The sequence below is a fragment of the Heptranchias perlo genome, chromosome 13 (genome assembly GCF_035084215.1).
Source record: "Heptranchias perlo isolate sHepPer1 chromosome 13, sHepPer1.hap1, whole genome shotgun sequence".
Taxonomy (NCBI): Eukaryota; Metazoa; Chordata; class Chondrichthyes; order Hexanchiformes; family Hexanchidae; genus Heptranchias; species Heptranchias perlo.
The window spans coordinates 16,349,002-16,374,017 of NC_090337.1; the positions used below are offsets into that span (position 1 = coordinate 16,349,002).

A 25,016-nucleotide genomic window follows, 5' to 3' on the forward strand; every position below is an offset into this window, starting at 1 on the left:
CCAAATAGTAGAGTGGAATCTAAGAGAATTTACTTGGCTGTGCTCTCATTTATATTGAATAACATTGTCTCAAGCGTTTTAGGAGTGTATCAAATAGTCCTTTAGAAGAAATATCGAGGTCTATGAGGTTAATTAATGAAAAGCAATTTTTAAATAGCAGAGAAACTGTTCCTCTCGTGCATTTCTAAGGTTAACACTAATTGTATAAAAATCTTGGTTACTATAGAAACAGGTCAGTGAGGCAACTGAGGCTCAGAGTCACAAGCACTCCAGTGATAATGAAGATATGCAACAATATCGGACTTCTCTCCATCAATATTGACTGAGTCTTTGACCCTGACCAGTGGAGAGCTGATGACATGTAGCAACGACATGTACGTGATTCCTTCCCCCACACTTTAACAAAGCATTAACATTAGCCTTTAGGCTGTACTTATCCAGTTATTTCTTTCACTGTCTACCTGATGCACACTCTTAAATTGGCACAGGATTCTGCTTTATTTTGAAATGTACTTTTTATATGGCTTTTCTCTGTTAATTACTGATGATCATTTCATTATTTTGCTTAAATTCCTGTTTTCTTTTGCATTGGTTTCCGTGGAATTTTATTGACAGCATGTGATGTGGGGTAAATTATCATTGTGTAAGCACATATATGGAGCTATCTGTAGAAAGTATTCCCTGTTGCCATCTGAAGCATAGATTGTACTTCATGTGGCTAGATAGAGACACACTATTTCCTCTGGTGGGGAGTCCAGAACAAGGGGAAATAATAAAATTAGAGCTGAGCCGTGCAGAGGTGATGTCAGGAAGCACTTCTTCACACAAAGGGTAGTGTAAATTTAGAACTCCCCCCCCCCCCTCCCCCCCAAAAAAGTTGTTGAGACTGGGGGTCAGTTGAAAATTTCAGAACTGAAATTGATAGATTTTTGTTAGGCAAGGATATTAAGGGTTTTGGAACCAAGGCGGATGGATGGAGTTAGGATACAGATCAGCCATGATCTAATTGAATGGCAGAACAGGCTTGAGGGGCTGAATGGCCTACTCCGGTTCCTATGTTCAAATCTAAACGAAGTCCCATATTAAATAAAGGGTCCACTGATATTTAGAAACAAAAATATAAACGTAGATCCTGCTAATAATCGAAATGTGGAAGCTTTTTCTTATTTATTGCTGGTATATTTCTCATCTATGTTGTATTGAGATTGTGTGGGAATGATAGGATCATAACTATGCCGAGTAAATGCAGACCAACATCTTCTCCACAGGCGACAATAACCAGCTAGGGTTTGGGGGAATTTGTGTGTGTGAAAATTGCACAGTATGTGCAGATGTGGATATTAAGATCACCCAAATGCAAAATCCTGCTGGTAGATTTGCTTCTTGGAAATAAAGAGGCAAATTGCTGACTGGGACTTTGCTAGCCAAGCAGTCCTGTTTGAAGAGCTCATCTGGGGCTTTGTAATTCATATTAAGGAGTACTGTGTACTTAGATTGAATGCATAAATTCTAAATGGAAGCTAATTATAAATGCACCCCAAGCGAGTCACTTCAAACCAGAATTAGTGCACTGCTCTTGTGCAACTGAAAGAGCTTACTTCAGTTTTGCCAGGCAGCGAACAAACCCAGTCTCTGCAGTTTGGAATAGATATGATAAACCCACAGTTCACAATTCCTGCAGTCAGTGCCTCCCCCCCACCTCCCTTACTCATCACCCTTAAACCAGGACCTGGTTGGGATATCAGTAAAACAGTCAAACTTCGTCTCAACAGCAGAATCACCCTCCCTCTCGCTGGAACAGCCCTCCCAGGTTCACAGTGCTGCCGAACCGAGTCCTGGATGCATACTCCCTCCTCAACTGACCATGTGCACTATATTTACACAAGGCATTATGGGAGCAGGACTGCAGTGCACTGTATGTATACACAATCAAACAGGTGGGCCTGACTAGAATACATATAGCCTCAGTAGGAAATTACAGTATTTGAAAGACCAAATGTACTATCAGTGCATTAGGTTAATTGATATTAAAGTAGAACAGTTCAAAGTCAAGTGATTCGATCAAGGAAAATCAAGCATTGTCTCCAGCTGTTTAAACTAATTTCTCCTCATTGCATTATCTCCCTAAACACCTCCCTCCCCCATCTCATACGTAGCCATTTTTGCAACTCCATAACTATTCCAAACCAAATGAAAATAATCACAAATCAATTTCAAGGACTCTCTTCCACTTTTGTCTCGTTTCATCTACTGCTGAAAAAAACATAGGTACCTCCTTATTTGGTTGTCAGCTTTACTTTAAATGTTTTAGTTCTTTCCCATTATGTACAGTCGAGCAATATTCAATTCTTTTTAGGGAAAGACAAAATCCTTGTGTCATGTCACGAATTGAAGTGTCAAACTGCATATATCCTTCAAAACACAATCAATTTAGAGAGATGAGCACAATCCATTACAAGTACAAAGTCTGGTGCATTGTGCATAAACCATTTTGACACATTCCTGAACAACTTGTGTTAATCAAATGTATCGCTATATAATAGAGAGTGATGAAAGAAAATAATACAGTGTGAAAACAGCTCAGGTTTAACAATGAACTGCTTGGAAAAATGCTCAAGTGCAAATATTTTGCATAAAAATGTCAAACTATATTTTAAAACTACATTGTTATAGTTTACCAAAATCTACTGTATAAATTGGTTAAATTTGTTATTTTGCATAAGTCACACAAGGTTATTTTAGTTACCTTACCTTCTATTAAAAGCTGCAACTAAAAAGCCTTGAGGCTGAAACCTTAACTATGGTAAGTTAGTGGCAACAAATTTGTTCCAAGGGCTGAGTGAGGAGGAATCATCTCAGAAACCTGGGTTCACAAAGCTGGATGAAACCCCCTCCCCCTTTTGTTTTTCTATGCATTTATTGATTCGGCTGCATTTGGTATTTTTGGTGCCCTACTTTAGGAAGAATGTCAAGGCCAGGGTACAGAACAGCTTTACTAATATGATACCAAAAACAAAAGACTTCGAGACTAGAGAAACTGGAAACTCTTTTCACTAGAACAGAGAGGATTAAGAGGAAATCTGTTCAAAACAACGAGGGGTTGTGATAAGGTAAATACGGGAAAAACAATTTCCACTGTTTGATGTGTCAGTAATTAGAGGGCATAAATTTAAGATCAGCACCAAAACAACAAAGGGAAAGATTAGGAGATTTTGTTTCTTTGCAGAGAGTTGTTAGGATATGGAATACGCTACCAGGAACATTGGTGGAGACAGAATCTATAATTGCTTTTAAAAGGGAAATGGATAAATATTTGAAAGATCTATCCACTTTGTCCTCTTCCTCTGCCCTTTCACCATCCCTTTTAAATTTTTCTTTTTCAGAGTGCCAGCACGTTGGGCCAAATGGCCTCTTTCTGCCCTGTAACATGGTATGATTCTATGAAACCATTTTGCATTATCCCCCAATATTAACATTAGGAACATAGGAACAGGAGTAGGCCCCTCGATCCGATTCCACCATTCAATGAGATCATACCCGCCTTAGCCCTATATCCCTTAATACCTTTGGTAAACAGTAATCTGTCAATCACAGATTTAAAATTAACAATTGAGTTAGCATCAACTGCTGTTTGCGGAAGAGAGTTCCAAACTTCTACCACCCTTTGCATGTAGAAGTCTTTCCTAACTTCACTCCTGAAAGTCCTGGCTCCAAGTTTTAGGCAACATCCCCGAGTCCTAGACTCCCCAACCAGTGGAAATAGTTTCTCTCTATCTACCCTATCATTTCCCCTTAATAACTTGAAAACTTAGATCAAATCACCCCTTAATCTTCTAAATTCCAATGAATACAATGCTAGTTTGTGTAACATGAACTCCCATTGAACTCACCCTCCAAGTTGACGCTTATGCACGCACCTCTGAATTTTTCATGGAGAGATTATCAAATGCTTCATGGAGCATAGAGTTTCCTGTGCTGCTGGGTGGGGGAATAGGGACAGGTTGACTGTGGAGGGCAGTAGGCCAAGATTCTCAAGTTCTCTTTACTTTCTCAAATCAACCCTGATGTACTCAGCTGCAAATCATTGTCTTTTTGTACGGTGGAGATAGAATCAAAAAGATATCTTTATTTGATTATCTTTCTGAATGGCACAGTGGCAAACCGCTGAGACCATCTTTAGGGCATAGGAAGCTTTAAGGTCAGCTTTCCTCAGGAGATAGTAATTGGTGGGGTAGAGTCTATTATAAAGTAGATTGTACATGGTCTGTGGTAGGAGGGGATTGATGGGCCAAATAGCCTTGACTCATTCCATTCTTTATGTCCTTTTGTGCTGCCAGAGGGGTACATGCAAGATTGTGCCAGAATGATTCACCCTTCGATTTCTCTCAGTCAGTAGAAGTGCATGCCATCTGCTCAGCATCATCTTGACAGCAAGCAAGATTGTGAACTTGCTGTGTGGGTGGTTGCAAGCGCTATCTTGCTTCCTGTTGTTTCATTACACAGTGCACTAGTGCACCAGCAGACTAGACCACCATGCTGATCTAGGAACTTCTTTTACAGCATCTCTGCAATTTCCTGGTTCATAACTCCAGTGTCATTTGTACAAAATAACCTGGTCTAGTGCAGTTTCAGGCACTGGAGAAGACTGTTCTAATCTAATTGTATAATAGACAATTCTCTATAATTCAATTTTTAAGTAATTTTCTCCCTCTCGTTGGTTTCCTCTGTGCTACTTCTCAGCTAAGAGAACAGACAGGTGACCTCTTCCAGGACTCTGCCAGTGTTGTTCTTGAGCGGGTGCACCTCTGAGTTAACTAGCTGTTTAAATCCAAATCTTATCATTTTGTAAAGGTCAGAGACAATGATTTACAGCTGAGTACACAAGGGTTGATTTGAGAAAGTAAAGAGAACTTGTCGCTGGGAATTGGACTTCTGATAACCACAGCAAAAATGCTTCGTCAAGTCTTAGTGCTCCTCCCTCATTTATTTACTTGTGCTTCTGCATGATGAGTGACTTACTGAAAAGAAAAGATTGCTTTGGCATTATGGCATATTGGATTGTATTCTGAGTCCTTTGGTGTGTTTGCTGTTGTATTTCAGCAGTCAGGATTCACTGACTAAATAAATAGTCACATCTTGTAAATACAGAGTGAAATTGTTCATTACAAGAAAGCTAGAAACCCAAATGAGTGACAAACAAAATAGAACAATTTTTAAATGAACTGTTCTTAAGCCTAATATTTCTGTGTTAACACTCCTTCATATTTATCTGATAACTCAAGCTATTTCATTCTTGTAAGTGCAACATTAGATCTATAATGAGTTTGTTACAAACACTGTTTTACATGTGTATACACAGAAATCAATGCACATTTGCACATACACACAGATAACACATGTATTGTGTACATACTCACACAGACTGTACATAGATGCAGAGATGTGTGTATATTGAATTGGCATTGTATATTCACTGTGATCACACAGATGTACCTTGCAGAAGGTGTCACTTGATGGCAATCAGGAGTGGGTCAACGCTCAACTCTGCACTGAAGGTGAGGGGGTTTAGGGATTCAGTAATCCCATATTATCCTGTCATTACCTGGCAGGGGCGTTTCAAGTGATCACATAAGCCGGGCCCCAGGATGAGCAGGACAAGTAGAAAACAGCTATGACCTGTTAGTAGCTTTGCTGACGTAGAGGTGGATCTCGATGCTGGCCAGTGACTGGTCTAATGCCTTTTTCCAGTAAGGTGAAAACGGTTTCTTTTTCGCAGCGGATTTGGTATCCAGAGATTTCAGAGCACCGGGGCACGGGGTGCGCAACACCGTTGGGCTGACTGCAAAGATGGTTGAACAACCCTCGCCATGGCAGCAGGACATCTTTCTGAGGAAGGTTCTGCTGGGAGCCTGTGGTTTCGAGCCAGCAGACACCTTCTGTCTGCAGGACTTCCCAGGGAGTGGTTATTTCGATGTGACCTTCGAGAATGCCGAAGGATGCCTGAAGATGTTCCAGGCTTTCAAGGAGAAGGGGAAGGAAACGCTGTTGTCGCTCCTCAATGCGGAACTGCTCTTTGCGTTCCTGCAGGAGAAGTAATGGATGTTAACGGTCCACGTGTTCAACCCGCATGTACCCGTCATGGACGTGCTAATGTTCCTCAACCGATACGTGGACGGAGCGGAAAAGAGCATCGACATTGTGGATGTGCACGGGATCTGGACCAGCAAGGGGAGCATCCAGGCAAAGCTGAGGGCGGATTCCAATGGAAACATCATCCACTCCCATCGAGTTCTGCGATTGGGACGAGTCGAGGATACGTGGCGTACCAAGGGCAGCGCAGTGTGTGCCGATCCTGCGTCAAACCCGGGCACGAGGCGGCCTCCTGCAAGGCGATCTGCAGGAAGGAGGGCCACCAGATACTGGACTGTCAGGAGGCCAAGTGCTGTAACCTGTGCTTTCACCTGCACGAGAACTGTCTAAACCGTAGACAAAGCTACGCACAGGCAGTGAGAAGTGAGGTGTTGTGGCCCCACATGAAGGGGCCAATGACCAGGAGGAGGACAAAGAGAAGGAAGGGAGAGTCGAGGAAAGCAACCAAACCCCAACACCCAATCCCGAGACCTCCCATGAGAACGCAGAGCCGATGAAAAGCGAACCAGGGACGGAGAAGGATGGGTGACACAAGGAAAGAAAAAGAGGAAGTCCTGTAGGACCAGAGTATGAACGCCAAAGGTGCAACCAGCAGCAAGAGGAGCTTAGAGTTCCCAACAGACAACAGCAACCACTCCTCGGCTGATGAACAAGGAAAGGGAGGGGAACCCCACCTTCATTTAAAGGAACAGGCAAAACGCGACGGTGACCAGCAACACCAACAACACGCTCCAGCTCCAGGAACCTGGGAGCAGCAACACTCTGCTCAGACGGGTCCGTTCGTTCCAAGATAGACTTCCTTTTTGTGTCCTCAATGCTCAAAGTCCGATCCACCGACGTCCAGCTGGTGTTCTTCTCTGACCACTGCCTCCTACTAGCTGACTACCAATCGCAGGAGGACCTGGGTGGGCAGGGGGATATGGAAGCTGAAGGTGAGACTGTTGACCCCGGAGATCATCGAGGAACTGAAGAGGGATTACACAGGTTGGAGGACCATGAAACCCCTCTTCAACTCCATGGTGCACCGGTGGGAAGCGATCAAGGTCAACATTAAGAGATTCTTTATCCTCAAAGGTGTTCAGAAGGCGAGAGAGAGAGGGAAGCGTCACAGCTCCAGAAAAGCATGAAGGATCTGCTCCAGTTGCAGTCGACGGGGGTCGATGTCAGGGAGGAACTCAGAGAGGTGAAGGGCCAGCATGCCTCCCTCTTTGCCTCCAAGGCCTCAAAGATCATCTTCTGGTCTGTGGAGCAGGGCGAGAAGTGCTCGTGCTGCTTCTTCCAGAAGCTGCACAGAGAGACCTCTGTGATCAGCAGCCTGAAGGAGGAAGACGGCTTGGCAACGTCTTCGCAGGCCGACATACTGAGGATCAGCAAATCCTTTTATGCCGGGCTCTATGATGTGAAGCCCACAGACAGCATAGTCTTCCTGTCCTCTATCACGGAAGTCTTGGAGGACAGCGAGCGGGAGAGCGTGGATCGGCCACTGACCTTGAACGAGCTGACAAAGGCCGAGAAGAGTAGAACTCCTGGAAGCGATGGCTTACCGGTCGAGTCGTACTCTGCTCTGGGACCGGATAGGCCCAGACCTACTGGAAGTGTACGGGGCTATGCTTCTGGCAGGCAGTATGTCAGAGTCCATGAGGAAAGGCATCATCACACTCAGCTAAAAGCTGAAGGGGGAGAGGGAAGAAATCAGAAATTGGCGAGCCATTTCCTTGCTAAATGTCGACTACAAGATTCTGTCCAAGGCCATCGCCAACAGGCTCAAGTCTACTCTGGAGCTGGTGATCCACCCGATCAGACCTGTGCTGTACTCGGCAGCAAGTTCTCTGATAGCCTTGCGCTGCCCAGGGATACGATTGCCTACGTGCAGGACAGGGAGGTGAACACCTGCCTCATCAGCCTGGACCAGGAGAAGGCCTTCGACAGAATATCCCACATGTACATGATTGATGTGATCTCCAAAATGGGTTTTGGGGAGGGAATCCGCCCTTGGATCCGACTGCTCTACGCGGACATCCGTAGCGCAGTCTAATCAACAGGTGGTAGTCAGAGAGCTTTCCAATCAGATCTGGACTCGGGCAGGGCTGTCCCCTCTCCACCCTCTTGTTTGTATGTTGTATTGAGCCGTTTGCCGCGTCCATCAGAAAGGATATAGGTAGTAGGGGGGGTGACAATGCCAGGCAGTGGAGGCTCTCAGGTTAAGGCCTCCCTGCACATGAATAACGTCACCGTTTTCTGCTCCGATCAGCGTTCGGTCCACACACTAATGGGCATCTGTGACTGTTTTGAGCTGGCCTCGGGGGCCAGTGTGAACCGAAGAAAGAGCGAGGCCATGTTCTTTGGCAGGTGGGAGAACCGATCCTTTGTCCCCTTCACCATCAGGTACAACTACCTGAAGGTGCTGGTGATCTGGTTCGGATGATCCCTGGCCTGCACAAAGAACTGGGAGGAGCGGATCACCAAGGCCAAACAGAAGCTTGGTATGTGGGTGGGTCACTCCCTCTCCATAACCGGCAGGAACCTGGTGATAAGGTTTGAGGTACTCGCGATGTTGCTCCACATGGCCAGGGTCTGGCCCATTCCCCACAACTCCGCCGTCACAGTCACCCGAGCTATCTTCTACTTTGTCTGGAGGACCAAGGTAGAACGCATCTGCAGGATCACCATGTACAAGCCCCCAAAGCATCCCCAAAGTCGTTCTGATCCTGAAGGCCACCTTTTGTGTGTGGCTGCCTCAGGATGTGTGTAGAGCCCCAGTACGCAAACACCAAGTGTCACTACGTGCTGAGTTTCTACCTGTCCAACACGCTGAGAAGGCTGGGTCTGGCCACGCTGGCCGAGCAGGCACAGGATGTCCCATCCAGCTGGACCGTCTTTTTTCCCCCCACCACCCCCGACCTGTTCCAGGTGGAGAAGTTCCTGAGGAGGAACCCCTTCAACCACAAGGCCGTCAGACAGTGATCGACACGAAATGTTCTGAGGGTCCTGCAAGGAAAGGAGAGGGTAGACTCGATCGGGCTTTTCTCCAACCAGACGGTCGATGCCATTTGGCAGAACGTCTCATAGAATCATAGAAGTTACAACATGGAAACAGGCCCTTCGGCCCAACATGTCCATGTCGCCCAGTTTATACCACTAAGCTAGTCCCAATTGCCTGCACTTGGCCCATATCCCTCTATACCCATCTTACCCATGTAACTGTCCAAATGCTTTTTAAAAGACAAAATTGTACCCGCCTCTACTACTGCCTCTGGCAGCTCGTTCCAGACACTCACCACCCTTTGAGTGAAAAAATTGCCCCTTTGGACCCTTTTGTATCTCTCCCCTCTCACCTTAAATCTATGCCCCCTCGTTATAGACTCCCCTACCTTTGGGAAAAGATTTTGACTATCTACCTTATCTATGCCCCTCATTATTTTATAGACTTCTATAAGATCACCCCTTAACCTCCTACTCTCCAGGGAATAAAGTCCCAGTCTATCTAACCTCTCCCTATAAGTCAAACCATCAAGTCCCGGTAGCATCCTAGTAAATCTTTTCTGCACTCTTTCTAGTTTAATAATATCCTTTCTATAATAGGGTGACCAGAACTGTACACAGTATTCCAAGTGTGGCCTTACTAATGTCTTGTACAACTTCAACAAGACATCCCAACTCCTGTATTCAATGTTCTGACCAATGAAACCAAGCATGCCGAATGCCTTCTTCACCACCCTACCCACCTGTCACTCCACTTTCAAGGAGCTATGAACCTGTACTCCTAGATCTCTTTGTTCTATAACTTTCCCCAACGCCCTACCATTAACGGAGTAGGTCCTGGCCCGATTTGATCTACCAAAATGCATCACCTCACATTTATCTAAATTAAACTCCATCTGCCATTCATCGGCCCGCTGGCCCAATTTATCAAGATCCCGTTGCAATCCTAGATAACCTTCTTCACTGTCCACAATGCCACAAATCTTGGTGTCATCTGCAAACTTACTAACCATGCCTCCTAAATTCTCATCCAAATCATTAATATAAATAACAAATAACAGCGGACCCAGCACCGATCCCTGAGGCACACCGCTGGACACAGGCCTCCAGTTTGAAAAACAACCCTCTACAACCACCCTCTGTCTTCTGTCGTCAAGCCAATTTTGTATCCAATTGGCTACCTCACCTTGGATCCCGTGAGATTTAACCTTATGTAACAACCTACCATGCGGTACCTTGTCAAAGGCTTTGCTGAAGTCCATGTAGACCACGTCTACTGCACATCCCTCATCTATCTTCTTGGTTACCCCTTCAAAAAATTCGTGAGACATGATTTTCCTCTCTCAAAACCATGCTGACATGGACATGTTGGGCCGAATGGCCTGTTTCCATGTTGTAACTTCTATGATTCTATAATACCATAGCCTCTGTCAAACTCTAAGCAATCTCAAGTGAGGCCTTCACACCTACTAATATCCTCACAATCCAGGTTTCTAATCAAGTTTGTCCCATGTTTTTGTCAAATACCTGCACACATACACAGACTTGCTGAAGCACTTGGAAATGGAGCATTGAAGCAGCATGTGCCTAAGGGACTCGGTAAAAATATAAGAACTGATTTCTGCCATTGCTTCACACAACAATTCTTGAAAATTATCCGCTGTCTGTAGCACTGGCAATGGATGTGTGCAGCATTCAGTTCAAAGCCAGGCTGCCCTTCAAACACTAAATGGAAATAAAAGTTGTGAAGTGGAGTTTCAAGACACGTGTTCTGTGGATCCACAGCCATGTTATACGCATCACTTGCCGTGTTGTGACAGGATTCAGCAGTGTAAGCAGGACAGACTGTCAAGCTTGGGCCACTCAAAGGTGTCCTCAAACTTTTCAGTACAACAGCTGCTGTGTTCACGTGAACAGATAATAAGCAAATCCATTGTGTGCAGTCATCCAAAACGACAGCTTCTACACACAAGTTGATTTCTATTATGCCTCATCTTAAAAAAAGAAACACAAGGCATTAAAACAAGACCAGCCTACCACTGGGAGAAAAGTCTGCTGGAATGACTGTGATAGGATGAGGATACGTTTACCTGAGAGAATGAAAAAATTGTTAGACTGGATCTATAGCATGCACTGCTGTGTGAATACAGTTTTGCTGTTGACTTGTTTATTGAGTAATTTTATTCGACAATTTATTGTGATGGCACTATGTTGTATTCATTTTCAGTGTTGTCATTGAGAATTTTTTTGTTTAGTAAAAATAGTGAGTAGCATTTTTGACAAAGTAGCTACTTGCAATGTCAATATGGTGTTCACAACTTAAGGAAAGTAATGGTTGAACTAATTAATGTGCTGATATTAGTTACATTTCTCATGTACACAACCACTCATCACTTGGAGATTTGCTGTCAAAATCATTGATTCAAAACTAATTGGTCAAATACAACAAAACATAAGCTACATGTAATCAATCAAATGGTTTAGAATTTATAGTATCCTAGTAGGTACAGCACAGGAGGAGGTCACTCGGCCCATCGTGCCTGTGCCAGCGCTTTGAAAGAGCTATCCATTTAGTCCCATTCCCCCGCTCTTTCCCCATATCCCTGTAACTTTTTTTCCCTTCAAGTGTGATCTGATTCTTGATCCCTAGCATGAAGTCGGTGAAGTAGCTCTCAAAATTTCCGGAGCTTTCAGTTGGGTATGGCATTCTGGGTTTATTGCGAAGCTGGGCTCTTATTGTATATTTGGCAAGCTGCGGAATTTGATTTGTCTTTCTCAGTGGGTATAAACACAGGTAATTTATATAGGTGTTACTCATGGAAGCGTGGTTGGCTGCATTCTGTTCCTAGTTGAAAAAACTTGGTTGATGTTGTCAAAAATTATGTTTCTGAAGGACAAGCCATATAGGAAATATTGCTGGCAGACATGAACACTGTACCGACAAATGATGCTTTATTTTTCATGCTGAGAAAATTAAATTAATTTGCTAACTTTTTCGCTGAGCATTTCTTTTTAATACTTTGTTAACTCATTTAAAATAAATGAGTTAACGCTGGTTTCAAAAGAACACCAATTGGAAAATCTAGGCCTATAATTACTGAGAGAGTGACTGTGATTTTTGCCCACCTACTTTTACTGTTTAAAGCTAGCAGTGTCCTTTCAATTATAAGCATTCAATTCATTTGCTTGGTAATTACTCTGGGGCCATTAGTTGGTGAAGGTACCTGGAAAAGATGATACAAGAGTTGGAATCCTCAAGAAAGCTTATTCTTAACTATCACTTGTGACAAAAATGAAGTATTTGGTGGCTGTCTCTTAAAATCCAGTTTAACAGCAGCTAAGCCAGAATCTTGTACCAAGCTTATTCCAATACAGTATGTTACATCATCGAGTTACATCGAAACTACAGCACAGAAACAGGCCATTTGGCCCAACTGGTCTATGTCGTGTTTATGCTCCACATGAGCCTACCTCATCTAACCCTTTCTCGTGCTAATCTAGCTTCCCCTTAAATGCATCTATGCTATTTGCCTCAACTATTCCTTATAGTAGTGCGTTCCATATTCTTACCACACTTTTTGGGTAAAGAAGTTTCTCCTGAATTCCCTATTGGATTTATTAGCGACTATTTTATATTTATGACTTTTTTAGTTTTAGACTCTTCCACAAGTGGAAACATTTTCTCTACGTCTACCCTAATGATCTCTATCAGGTCACCCCTCAGTCTTCTCTTTTCTAGAGAAATAGAGCCCCACCCTGTTCAGCCTTTCCTGATAAGGATCATACCAGAACTGAGAAGATATTCTTGTGAATCTTTTTTGCACCCTCTCCATTGCCTCTATATCCTTTTTAGAATATGGAGACTAGAATTGTGCACAATATTCCAAGTATGGTCTAACCAAGGTTCTCTACAAGTTTAACATAACATCTTCCCTTTTCAATTCTATTCCTCTAGAAATGAACCCTAGTGCTTGATTTGCCTTTTTTTATGGCCTTATTAACCTGTGTCGCTACTTTTTGTGATTTGTGTACCTGTACCCCTAGATCCCTTTGCTCCTCTATCCTATTTAGACTCATTATCCAAGCAGTATGTGGCCTCCTTATTCTTCCGACCAAAATGCACCACCTCTCACTTATCTATATTGAAATTAATTTGCCAATTACACACCCATTCTGCAAGTTTATTAATGTCCTCTTGCATTTTGACGCATTCTTCCTTTGTATTGACTACCCCCACCCCCCAATTTGGTGTCGTCTGCAAATTTTGAAATTGTACTTCTGATTCCCTTATCCAAACCATTAATGTAAATTGTGAACAACAGTGGTCCCAGCACAGATCCCTGTTGAACACTACTTCCCACCTTTTGCCAGTCCGAGTAGCTACCCTTAACTCCTACTCTCTGTTTTCTGTTTTGTAGCCAGCTTGCTATCCATTCTGCTACATCTCATGACTTCACATGCTCTGACCTTAGCCATGAGTTTACAATGGGGTGCCTTATCGAAGGCAAGTTTAATTAAGTTAAGTTTGGTTATAATCTGGAAGAAGGAATAATTCTGTGTGATCCGTTCCATTTGTATTTAACTGACAGATTTTGTTTTAAATCTGTGTAGTCAGATATTCAATATCCAAGCATGCCCAGTAACTCTTTTCCAGGATATAAAAAGAGCTGTTCTGTTGAAATTGAAATGTTAGTTTGAAAATCTTGGAGAAAGAAGTGGGCTTCTATAGTGGTAAGAAATTAAAGGAAAAGAAACACTATTATTCAAAAGTTATATATATAATATTAGCTTTGTTCTTAGAGTAATGATCTTTTATTTATTATTTTGCCCACTTGAGTTAGGTGGAAGGATGTCAACTATATTTGTTTACTTTTTGTAAAATAAATTTGCTTGATATTTTAAAGTTAAAATGAGGCCTGATAATGATGGCCTAATGCTTTTGAAGGCTAGAGAGAGCTATTATGGAAGCAAGATAAATTCATTAGCCAAAAAAAATTACCAGGACAGCATTTGCTGTTCATTTCCCAGCACGTAACTGATGCGTCGTTTAGATCTCAAGGCAAGGCTAAATACTCTTGAAGAAATGGGGAGTTAGCTGGGGCTCACCCATGAAATTAATCTAAGATATGAAAGGCAAAATAATCCGGAGTAAGAAGCAAGGAAAAGATCCAAAAATGTAAAAAGCAAGTTCAGGACTGATTATCAGGAAGCACTTCATGCAAGAAGTACAATAATACCTGGATTGGTCACCTGGGTAGAGTAGTGAGGCAGAAACTCTGGAACCATTCAAGAGGTTGTTAATTGCTTTGCTAGAGCTACTGTAGGTTTCTAAGGTTAAACGAGGTAAATTTCCTTCCATAGCTGTACTTTTTTATGATAGTACATCAGAATTATAATAGCATCAATTGTAAACAATTTTACAACACCAAGTTATAGTCCAGCAATTTTATTTTAAATTCACAAGCTTTCGGAGACTTCCTCCTTCCTCAGGTAAATGTTCAGGATCTCCTTGAAGCCTACGCATTTATACATATAGAACAATACATGGTGTTTACAGACTGCCCCTGCAACTGCCCGTTGCCAAGGCAATCACCGTGTTCAGACAGAGAGGTGTCACCTGCAGAACCCCCGAATACACATTCAACAAAAAAACAAACAGGGAAAAAAAACAGAGAAGAAAAACAGAGAGAGGCAGAAACATCCGGAAGGCAGAGAGAGCCAGCAAATGACCCATTATATTAAAAACAGATAACATTTGTTCGCTGGTGGGGTAACGTGTAGCGTGACATGAACCCAAGATCCCGGTTGAGGCCGTCCTCATGGGTGCGGAACTTGGCTATCAATTTCTGCTCGACGATTTTGCGTTGTCGTGTGTCTCGAAGGCCGCCTTGGAGTACGCTTACCCGAAGGTCGGTGGATGAATGTCCATGACTGCTGAAGTGTTCCCCGACTGGGAGGGAACCCTCCTGTTTGGCGATTGTTGCGCGGTGTCCGTTCATCCGTTGTCGCAGCGTCTGCATGGTCTCGCCAATGTACCATGCTCTGGGGCATCCTTTCCTGCAACGTATGAGGTAGACAACGTTGGCCGAGTCACAGGAGTATGAACCATGCACCTGGTGGGTGGTGTCCTCTCGTGTGATGGTGGTATCTGTGTCGATGATCTGGCATGTCTTGCAGAGGTTACCGTGGCAGGGTTGTGTGGCGTCGTGGACGCTGTTCTCTTGAAAGCTGGGTAATTTGCTGCGAACGATGGTCTGTTTGAGGTTGGGTGGCTGTTTAAAGGCGAGTAGTGGAGGTGTGGGGATGGCCATAGCGAGGTGTTTGTCCTCATTGATGACATGTTGAAGGCTGCGGAGAACATGGCGTAGTTTCTCAACTCCGGGGAAGTACTGGACGACAAAGGGTACTCTGTTGGTTGCGTCCCGTGTTAGTCTCCTGAGGAGGTCTATGCGATTTTTTGCTGTGGCCCGTCGGAACTGTCGATCGATGAGTCGAGCGTCATATCCCGTTCTTACTAGGGCGGAAGTCTCCTTAAACCTATAACCTATATCGATGAGTCGAGCGTCATATCCCGTTCTTACTAGGAGGAAGTCTCCGAAAGCTTGTGAATTTAAAATAAAATTGCTGGACTATAACTTGGTGTTGTAAAATTGTTTACAATTGTCAACCCCAGTCCATCACTGGCATCTCCACATCATATAATAGCATCAGACAGCAGTAAGAAAACATCTGAAAAATATCACCCCCCCTTAAAGAAATTAAACTGTGTATTTTAAGTAAAGATTGCGACATGGTTGATGTTACATTTTATCCTGTAGACTAAGAAACTGCTGAGCTATGTAGTCAGTAATTTCAAAGAGCCTCAGCAGGGCTTACTGTTAATATTATGACATTGAAATATGGACATTACATTAGCTTTCCTAATGGGGCAGAAAATCTCACTGTTCGTGATTCTTTCTACTTATGGGAAAGCAGGACATAGAGGGGAAGATACTACTATGGTTTTCCTAATGCTAATGTGGAGACCTCAATGTAATGCAATGGTCTGGTGCTCCGATGTGTTACATTACTGAGTCGCCCCATGTAGATTTTTGTTCCATTGTCTACAACAGCTACTTGCATTTATATAGCACCTTTTTAATGTAGTAAAACATCCTAAGACACTTCATAGAAGCATAATCAGACTCAAATTGACACCAAGTCAAAGGAGATGACATTAGGCCAGGTGGCCAAAAGCTTGGTCAAGAGGTACGTTTTAAGGTGCATCTCAAAGGAGGAGAGAGAGGCAGAGAGGTTTAAGGAGGGAATTCTAAAGCTTAGGGCCCAGACCGCTGAAGGCACAATCGCCAACAGTGGGGGGAAGGGAGTGGAGGATACACAAGAGGCTAGAGTTGTAGGAACGCAGATTTCTCCGAGGGTTGCAGGGCTGGAGAAGGTTATAGAGATAGGGAGGGGCGAGGCCGTGGAGGGATTATCTTAATTTATATCTTGGTGCCTAGGACAAGTGAATAGTTTCAATAAGTAATTTATCACTCCAAATCTGGCATTTTCACTGCCTGTGGGATTTTCAATGCAAAATTGCAGTATCCTAGCAACAAATTGCACTTGTGCAATAAACGTAGAAATTTGTGGGATTTGTTGCGGGATGTCGTGCTGTGCCAAATCACTAGTCCTAATGATGCCCTTATCCTCTGGAGGGTCATTTTTAAAAATAAGGTTGAAACTGCTTTACTGCACGTCTAACCAACTCAGCCAAATTCCCTCCGGATCCGCTGGAGTGATGGACATTAATCTGAGTTAGCTTAAGTTGGACTGGAGCATCAAACCGACTTTGGTGGTTGAAGAATACAAAATAGGCGCAGAAGATTTGGAACAGACAGTGTCAATCTGCTGTTCTCTCCCACAGTAAAAAGTGCTGCTTTGCATGAATAAATGAATCACAGCGGGGATTCTAACACGAGTGAAGGAATCCTGCTCCTTTGAAATGTGATTTACAAGTAGCAGTGACAGATAACTTGAGGATTTAAAAAAAATTGACCCTCCTAAGTGTAAGTGCTGGCCTGAGGGCCACGGGAGTGTACACTTTTCCTGCTAAAGTAGTTTCTAATAACACAAGGCTTTACTAAGTAACTCGACGCTCATTAAATTGTCAGTGAGCTGAAAGGTCATGGTGAAGGTTTTGTAGCTGGGAAATAGGTATATTTAGACTTTGGGTTCCAATCAGTGAAGCTCAGATAAAATAAATGGGTTAATAGCTATTTTAAAAATAGTGCACAGTGGAATGTAATACAAGCACATTAAATTTTGTATTGACCTTTGATGACCAAAAATATACCCTAGATAACATGATAAAATCACAGACACATTTGGACGGTAGACATTCTGAGAACAAGTACTTTACACAATGCTGTTTGTTCCTGCTAAAGGGAGTTTTTATTTTGTAATCATTTCACCACTGAAGATACAATACGTATCTGTTTTAAGCAACCACATTCTGTGTAGATAGAAATCAAGCATCTGTGTCGGCATCTCATTGCTGTACGTGTCAAGGATGCTCCTCAAAAAAAAAAAGGATAGCCACACACTGTGCTGTCATAGCGTAATAAGAATTAATATGAAAGGAAAATGCACATCATGCTGTCTAGGTCTCATGAGGTTTGGGTGGACTGGAATACAGAACTGCAGATTGGGTCCATGTTTAAGATCTTTCACAGATCATTTTCATCTCCTCCTGCCTTAGTGTTAAGCTTGTCACCCTCTGCTCCTCCTTGATTTGGGAGTCTGTTCATTTGTTTTGAAGAAGTGCCATGTTGACAACAAGTGTGTTAAGCTGTCTGATGCATAAGTTCTATAAAAGGCCTTTCTGATATGAACTTATTCCTGAAAGATGAGATTTCCGATTCAATGCCTTCCTGTGTTAAGAACCTACTGAGAGGATAGTTATGGTGCGGTTTGGCTGATATTTCAAATATTGGTCATTTTTAATTGAATAAAAGTGTAAGAATTGTAGGCTTTCTGACTAGATGACTTCAGTGACCTTGTGAGATATTTGGGTCATAATTACTGAGTAGATATCGAGATTGGGAGCCAGAATCCCAATTGGGAGATTATGGTGCTGATACTCTAGGTTAGGCTCATGGGTGAGGCTTCATTGCATTGAGGAGCAATGCCATTATGACACTGATGAGACAGAGACTTCAAAGGTTTGGGAAGTGTGACAACCTTTTATGTGGCACCTTATCGATGCCTTTTGAAAATCCAAATATACTAAATCCAAATATACTACATCCACTGGTTCCTCTTTATCTACCCTGCTAGTTACATCCTCAAAAAACTCTGACATAAATGGTATTATCTTTCCCTTATTATTGCCCCTCTCAGTATGTCCTCTTGTCCTTCCTTCTATTTCATAAGCAGTCCCTTATCAATGGGAACTCAGTGCTCACATCACCTCCAGAATGGTTTCTGTTGCCAGGCTTGCACGTGTAAGCCAAAGAATGGAATGACACCAGCACTAATCAGTTTATTGCAGGAGCACAGTGATAAATGGTCTGCAAGATAAGTGTATGTGGGAGGGAATGTCAGATCAAAATAAAAATGCTCATTAAAATTTTACACATTCATAAAGTGCTCCATACCCAGAAACCTCTCAGCAGTGTTAAGAGAAAGACAATGGTGGCTGTAATCAAACAATGCCAGAACATTAAAACTATGCTTTTCTTTGTACAGGCATCTGACCATCAGTTTAATAGCAGTTTCTCCCCAGTAAATCTCCACAAGCACATTTGGCAAGGATGCTTGGTTGAGCTGTTAACATTTCATAGTTTAAAATCTGGTCAATACTAACACTCAGCAGTGTATAAAAAGGCTGTTGGTTTACCACTATAAATACTGATAACTGACAAAAGGTTGTAGAGTGAATTTTATTATGCGTCCAATATTATTCTGGTTGGATTTCAATTTTACACATATCACAATCTTCCACTGCTGCTAGATTTCTGCTGACTCAAAAGTTGATGGGATCTGTCGCCTATTAATTGGTTAATTGGTTTAAACTGCACAAAACTGTTTACATTCTGATGCATACAGAAAAGATGGGGAATTGGATAAAATAATCCAGTTGCCATCCAAAATCCAATTATCCACTTGGCATGTGTGGCGTAAAGATGTGAATTTTCAACACAAGGTTGTTGGAAGGTTACAGTGATGTATCTGATCTTGTCTCTTATTTTTCAGGTAACATTTGATTCAGAAATTTTCTTCAATGTCCTCTTGCCTCCGATAATATTTTACGCTGGGTACAGTCTGAAGAAGGTGAGAAGCTGGTGGACTCTAGTTTCTGAAGGGCACTAATGTTTAAAATCAGGGTGGTTTCTAGAGTGACCTTTACAATGACTGCCCTTGTTGGGATTGGGGGTAATATATTAGCATGGATTGAGGATTGGTTAACAGTCAGAAAACGGAGGGTAGGAATAAACGTGTCATTTTCAGGTTGGCAGGTTGTAACTAGTGGGATGCACAAGGATCAGTGCTTGGGCCTCAGCTGTTTACAGTATATAGCAATGATTTAGATGAGGGGACCGAGTGTAAAGTATCCAAGTTTGCTGATGGTACAAAGCAAGGTGGGAAAGTAAGCTGTGAGGAGGACTCAAAAAGGCTGCAAAGGGATATAGACAAGTTAAGTGAGTGGGCGAGAAGGTGACAGATGGAGTATAATGTGAGGAAATGTGAAATTATTCACTTTGGCAGGAAGAATAGAAAAGCAGAATATTTTTTAAAAGGTGAGAGAATAAGGAATGTTGATAGAGGAATTTAGGTGTCCTTGTACACAAAGCACAGAAAGTTAACATGAAGGTACAGCAAACAATTAGGAAAGTAAATGGTATGTTAGCCTTTATTGCAAGGGGGTTGGAGTATAAGAGTAAGGAGGCCTTGCTGCAATTATATAGAGCTCTGGTGAGACTACACCTGGGGTACTGTGTATAGTTTTGGTCTCCTTAACTAAGGAAGGATATACTTGCCTTAGAGGGGATGCAATGAAGGTTCATTAGATTGATTCCTGGGATGAGAGGGTTGTCCTATGAGGAGAGATTGCGTAAAATGGGCCTATACTCTCTAGAGTCTAGAAAATGAAAGGTGATCTCATTGAAACGTATAAGGTTCTGAGAGGGCTTGACAGGGTAGATACTGGAGAGTCTAGAACTAGGGGGTCATAGTCTCAACATAAGGGGTTGGCCCTTTAAGACCGAGATGAGGTAAAATTTCTTCACTCAGAGGGTTGTGAATCTTTGGAACTGTCTATCCCAGAGGGCTGTGGATGCTCAGTCGTTGAGTATATTCAAGACTGAGATCGCTAGAATTTTGGACACTAAAGGGAATTGAGGGAAAAGGGGAATAGGGCGGGAAAGTGGAGTTGAGGTAGGAGATCAGCCATGATCTGATTGAGTGGCGGAGCAGGCTCGAGGGATGGTATGGCCTACTCCTTCTCCTATTTCTTATGTTATATTAAATATTCTTTTAAAAGTTTACTTTTTCAGTGTTCTTTTAAGTCATTTGATGTTTACACCCTGTTTAAACGTGGCTCTTTTCTTCAGCCCACTGCCTCAGCTGGTAAAGCCTGCAGGTACATACAGACCAGATGGTCCTAGGTATGATTCCAATCTGTGCTGAGTTAGCTGATCACAGCTGGGGACCTACAATTGGACTGGTGCTGCTGGGCTAGGGAGACTGCCCCTGGGTTCCCATTCCAGCTTGCTATCTAGTGTCTCCTGCTGGAAAGTGCACGTATATAGGTATTGGGTGAGGGCAGGACTATACAATTAACTAACTTGTCTAACCTTGCGCATGAAGAACAGATACTGGGCCGAGGTACCCAGAGGGTGACTGGTGCCCATGCATTGTAGAAATATATTCTAGCATGAATTAGGACCACTGGGCAGAATATTAAAGAGGAAAACAGGTATATTTTCTCCGCTCTTTTTGTTTTTTTTTCCCTTCCCATCCTCTCCATTGTTGCTTTCAGTTTTATAGTGGAATAGGAGACAATGCCATTCTTTAGCCAGCCACTAGGAGTCCCAACAAAGTAAGCAGAGGAGGTGAACTATCCACCTCTTTGTCCTGAAGCATCTGCATTCCATTGAGGGCACTCCTTTGATGACAGAGACATGACTGGGAACTTGCAATGTGGGGAATCATGACTTTGGCCTATCTATCTGAATTTTCCAGTTCTGATTCCATAACTACAGTATTTATTGTAAACAATTTTACAACACCAAGTTATAGTCCAGCAATTTTATTTTAAATTCACAAGCTTTCGGAGGCTACCTCCTTCCTCAGGTGAACGATGTGTTCCACATCGTTCACCTGAGGAAGGAGGTAGCCTCCGAAAGCTTGTGAATTTAAAATAAAATTGCTGGACTATAACTTGGTGTTGTAAAATTGTTTACAATTGTCAACCCCAGTCCATCACCGGCATCTCCACATTATGACTACAGTATTTATAGTTGCCAAGATATCCTAGCACCTGATGCTGTTGAGAATTACTTCTGAGCTGATATGGCTTGCTGTTAGGATGTACTGTGAAATAGTACCGTAATGTTACATGCCATCTTTTGATCTGAATTATTATTTTTTTTAACAGAGACAATTCTTCCGCAATTTGGGCTCAATTCTAACCTATGCTTTTATTGGCACTGCCATTTCCTGTATTGTGATTGGGTGAGTAAACTTTGGGGCCATAAACATAAACGTGTCTGTAATCCCAACGTTGCAGAGTTCCACAATTAATGGCGAAGGTCTCTCCAGTAGAAGTAACATGGGCCAGGGTCTAGAAACCAGACAGTCTGAACTTTTATTTGGTGGTTTTGGAATAAGAAAGTAGTAGCTGCCCACAACAGGGCACTATTGAGCTTCCACTACTTGTCCTGCCAGGACCATCCTACCCATTGGGACAGGATATCCAGCCTTTTGGAGCTGGGGGCCCGATACACATGGCAAAACCAGTGAGATGGTCGCATATGATTACTCAATAACATGACATCCTTTCCCATGCACACAGGAAGAGAGGTTCCCAAAAGTGAAACCCCCATGCACAGAAAGTGAGACCCCAGCCACATACTCAAAGATGAGGTCCTCCATCTTCCATTTTCCACCCTAGTTTTTCTTCTCCTTCAACACCTCAAAACATGGAAGCTTCAGCTCTTTAAATTTCCTGAGCCTGGAGGACAGGAAAAGGCTGTTCCCTGATTGGTAGATTTTGATCAATGGGGGAATAGACTTTTTCAGTTCTCCAGGCCAGGCACTTTAAAGAGCTGAAATCCAAAGCTGCTGAGTTTGGGTTTGCATATAAGCTTTGTGAAGACAGGAACTGCTGGAGCTTTGCAGGCTGGGTCAAAGGAGCTTGGAGCTGCATCTGACTCGTAGATTGCCTCTTGGACAACCCTGCAATTTCCAGGGTTATCTGGAGCCAAGTGGGAAGAATCCCAGCCTCCAGTGATGTATGTACCCCTCCAAGTGCCATTCGTGAGCCAGGCTGACTGGACAATCATTCGTGGTGTCCAGGAGTACAGTAAATCTACCTGGTTCAGGTATTGGATTACTGAGTTTGAGTAATCATATGCAGCCCACTCACTGTTTTTACTACATGCATCCAGCTCTCAGCTCCAAAAGGTTGTACGTTCCTGCCCTAATACTTAGCATGGTCCTAAGTTTACCAGCACTGTGTGCTGGGAAGCTGCACAATTTTAGATGGTTAAGCTCCAACAGTGTATCTTAAAGAAAGTTATATTTGTGCATTCATCTATATTTATTGACTTAGTTCCAAAGTTCCATCACTTGGTGTTTCATAGTGGAGCCACCTTGACCCCAGAGATTGTCCTTACCATCTCTACCTCCAGAGGATAGTCGCTGGTTAGTCATTAAACCATATGTTAGAACTTATCAGCGCTTGATGTAGATTTCATAGTGCCATTGACAACGAGACCCACATGTCGACAGTCCACCACATACAATAATGTAAAAGCACCTTAAAGCATAGTAATTCAGAATTGCTTTTATTTAGTTATGTTATGAGATGTGACTAACTCTGAATTAGTCAGTAGAATCAGTGAAGAAGAAACCTGATGAGCCAAGAATGAAGATGATGATTGTGTTCAGTTTAGACATAGCCTAGAGAACAGAACCAGCTCAATGCACCACAGAGAAAATGGGTCAGATAAAATTGTTAAGTGGGCTGCATTCCGTTACCAAAGCTCCACCTCTTAACTGATTTTTCCCCTCTTGACACAGCCACAGGTAATTGAGATGTGTCGTATTAATGAAAAGCTCTGCAAAAACTTGCTAGCAGATACAACTGATATGCTAGTGGGGGTATAGCAATTTTAAAAAAAAGTCACATAGTACGGCCATCGTTCTCTGTTAGAGTGTGATCCACTGACAAGTGCTTCCTAGTCCCAACAGCGATGCCCCTTCCCCATCAGTCTTTATCTGCAGCATGTGGGATTCCTGAGCTGCATCCTGACTTGAGAGAGGATGCAGTGCTGCTAGGAATAGGAAAAGAGAAAAGAAAGAAAGACTTGAATTTATACAGACCTGCCACATAAATACTGTGGCTACTAGAGCAGGTCAGAGGGTGGGTATCCTACGGCGAGTGGCTCACCTCCCGATTTCCCAAAGCCAAGGCACAAGTCAGGAGTGTGATGAAATACTCTCCACTTGCCTGTCTGGGTGCAGCTACAACACTCAAGAAGCTCAATACCATCCAGGACAAAGCAGTCCGCATGACCTGCAGCCCATCCACCACCTTAAACATCCACTCCTTCCATCACTGGCACACCGTGGCTGCAGTGTGTTCTGTCTATAGGATGCATGACAGCAACTCGTCAAGGTTTCTTCGACAGCACCTCCTAAACCCACGACCTGCACCATCTAGAAGGAGAAGGGAAGCAGGTGCATCGGAACACTATCACCTCCAAGTTCCCCTCCAAGTCACATGCCACCCCAACTTAGACATATAACGCTGTTCCTTCATCGTTGCTCGGTCAAAATCCTGGAACTCCCAACCTAACAGCACAGTGTTGAGAGTACCTTCACCACATGGACTGCAGTGGTTCAAGGGCAACTAAGGATCTCAGGATGTCCCAACGCACTTTACAGCCAATTAAGTACTTTTGAAGTGTAGTCACTGTTGTAATGTAGGAGGCACATGTCAGCCTACTGCACTCCTGCTGAGAAAGATAGCTGTGCTAGCCATCTGATTTTTAAAAAAAATTCACTCGCAATGAAAGATCAGTCGTTTCTGCCTTTGCTTTTTTAAAAGCCGAGTACTTTCCATCAACGGTGCCCTCTACAGGGCATCGGGGGCCTGTGTGAACAGGGCAAGCAACTAATCAGATTGAAGCATGTTTATAAGCTGTGCAGAGACTGAACCAGAAATTGTAAGTTAGAATAGTGAATTCAATGTCAAATTAGGTACAGAAAGCGAAATAAAGGGAGGATGAGAAAGATTGAATTAAGAGACAGGTAAAAGAAAAAGTAAAAAAACCCAAAAATTTATGAACTTTTTAAAATGTCCAACAAAATTAAAATCTGAAGGAATGAGACTCCACATTGTTAAAGTTAATTTTCCGTGCCAGAGAGGTTGCTTGGCAGTCATTAAGACGTACCACGCCGTTAAAAGGGTATTTACAACAGAATGGACAAGCCCAACGTTTCCTGGCGAGATTAGTTCGTATCTATGACGTCAATGCAGGAACTTCACGCTGTTCCATTCATTTGAACAGGGAGCCGGCATGATGTCGTTTTTGCAGAGCTTACGGAGGAGCAGGGCATCTGGTGCAGCAACTTCCGGATTTCTACATTTAACTGCGCATGTGCGGTCGCCAGAA

The 25,016-nt window shown here is 43.0% G+C and overlaps 1 protein-coding gene across 1 annotated transcript in view; it reads left to right on the plus strand.

Moving 5' to 3' along the window:
- LOC137331314 (sodium/hydrogen exchanger 9-like) overlaps window positions 1–25,016 on the plus strand; it is a 313,260-nt gene that overhangs the window by 20,290 nt on the left and 267,954 nt on the right. Inside the window, exons 3-4 of the mRNA XM_067995036.1 lie at window positions 19,369–19,446; window positions 21,773–21,849. Coding sequence (XP_067851137.1) covers window positions 19,369–19,446; window positions 21,773–21,849 — 155 coding nt within the window. The remainder of the gene's footprint in view (window positions 1–19,368; window positions 19,447–21,772; window positions 21,850–25,016) is intronic.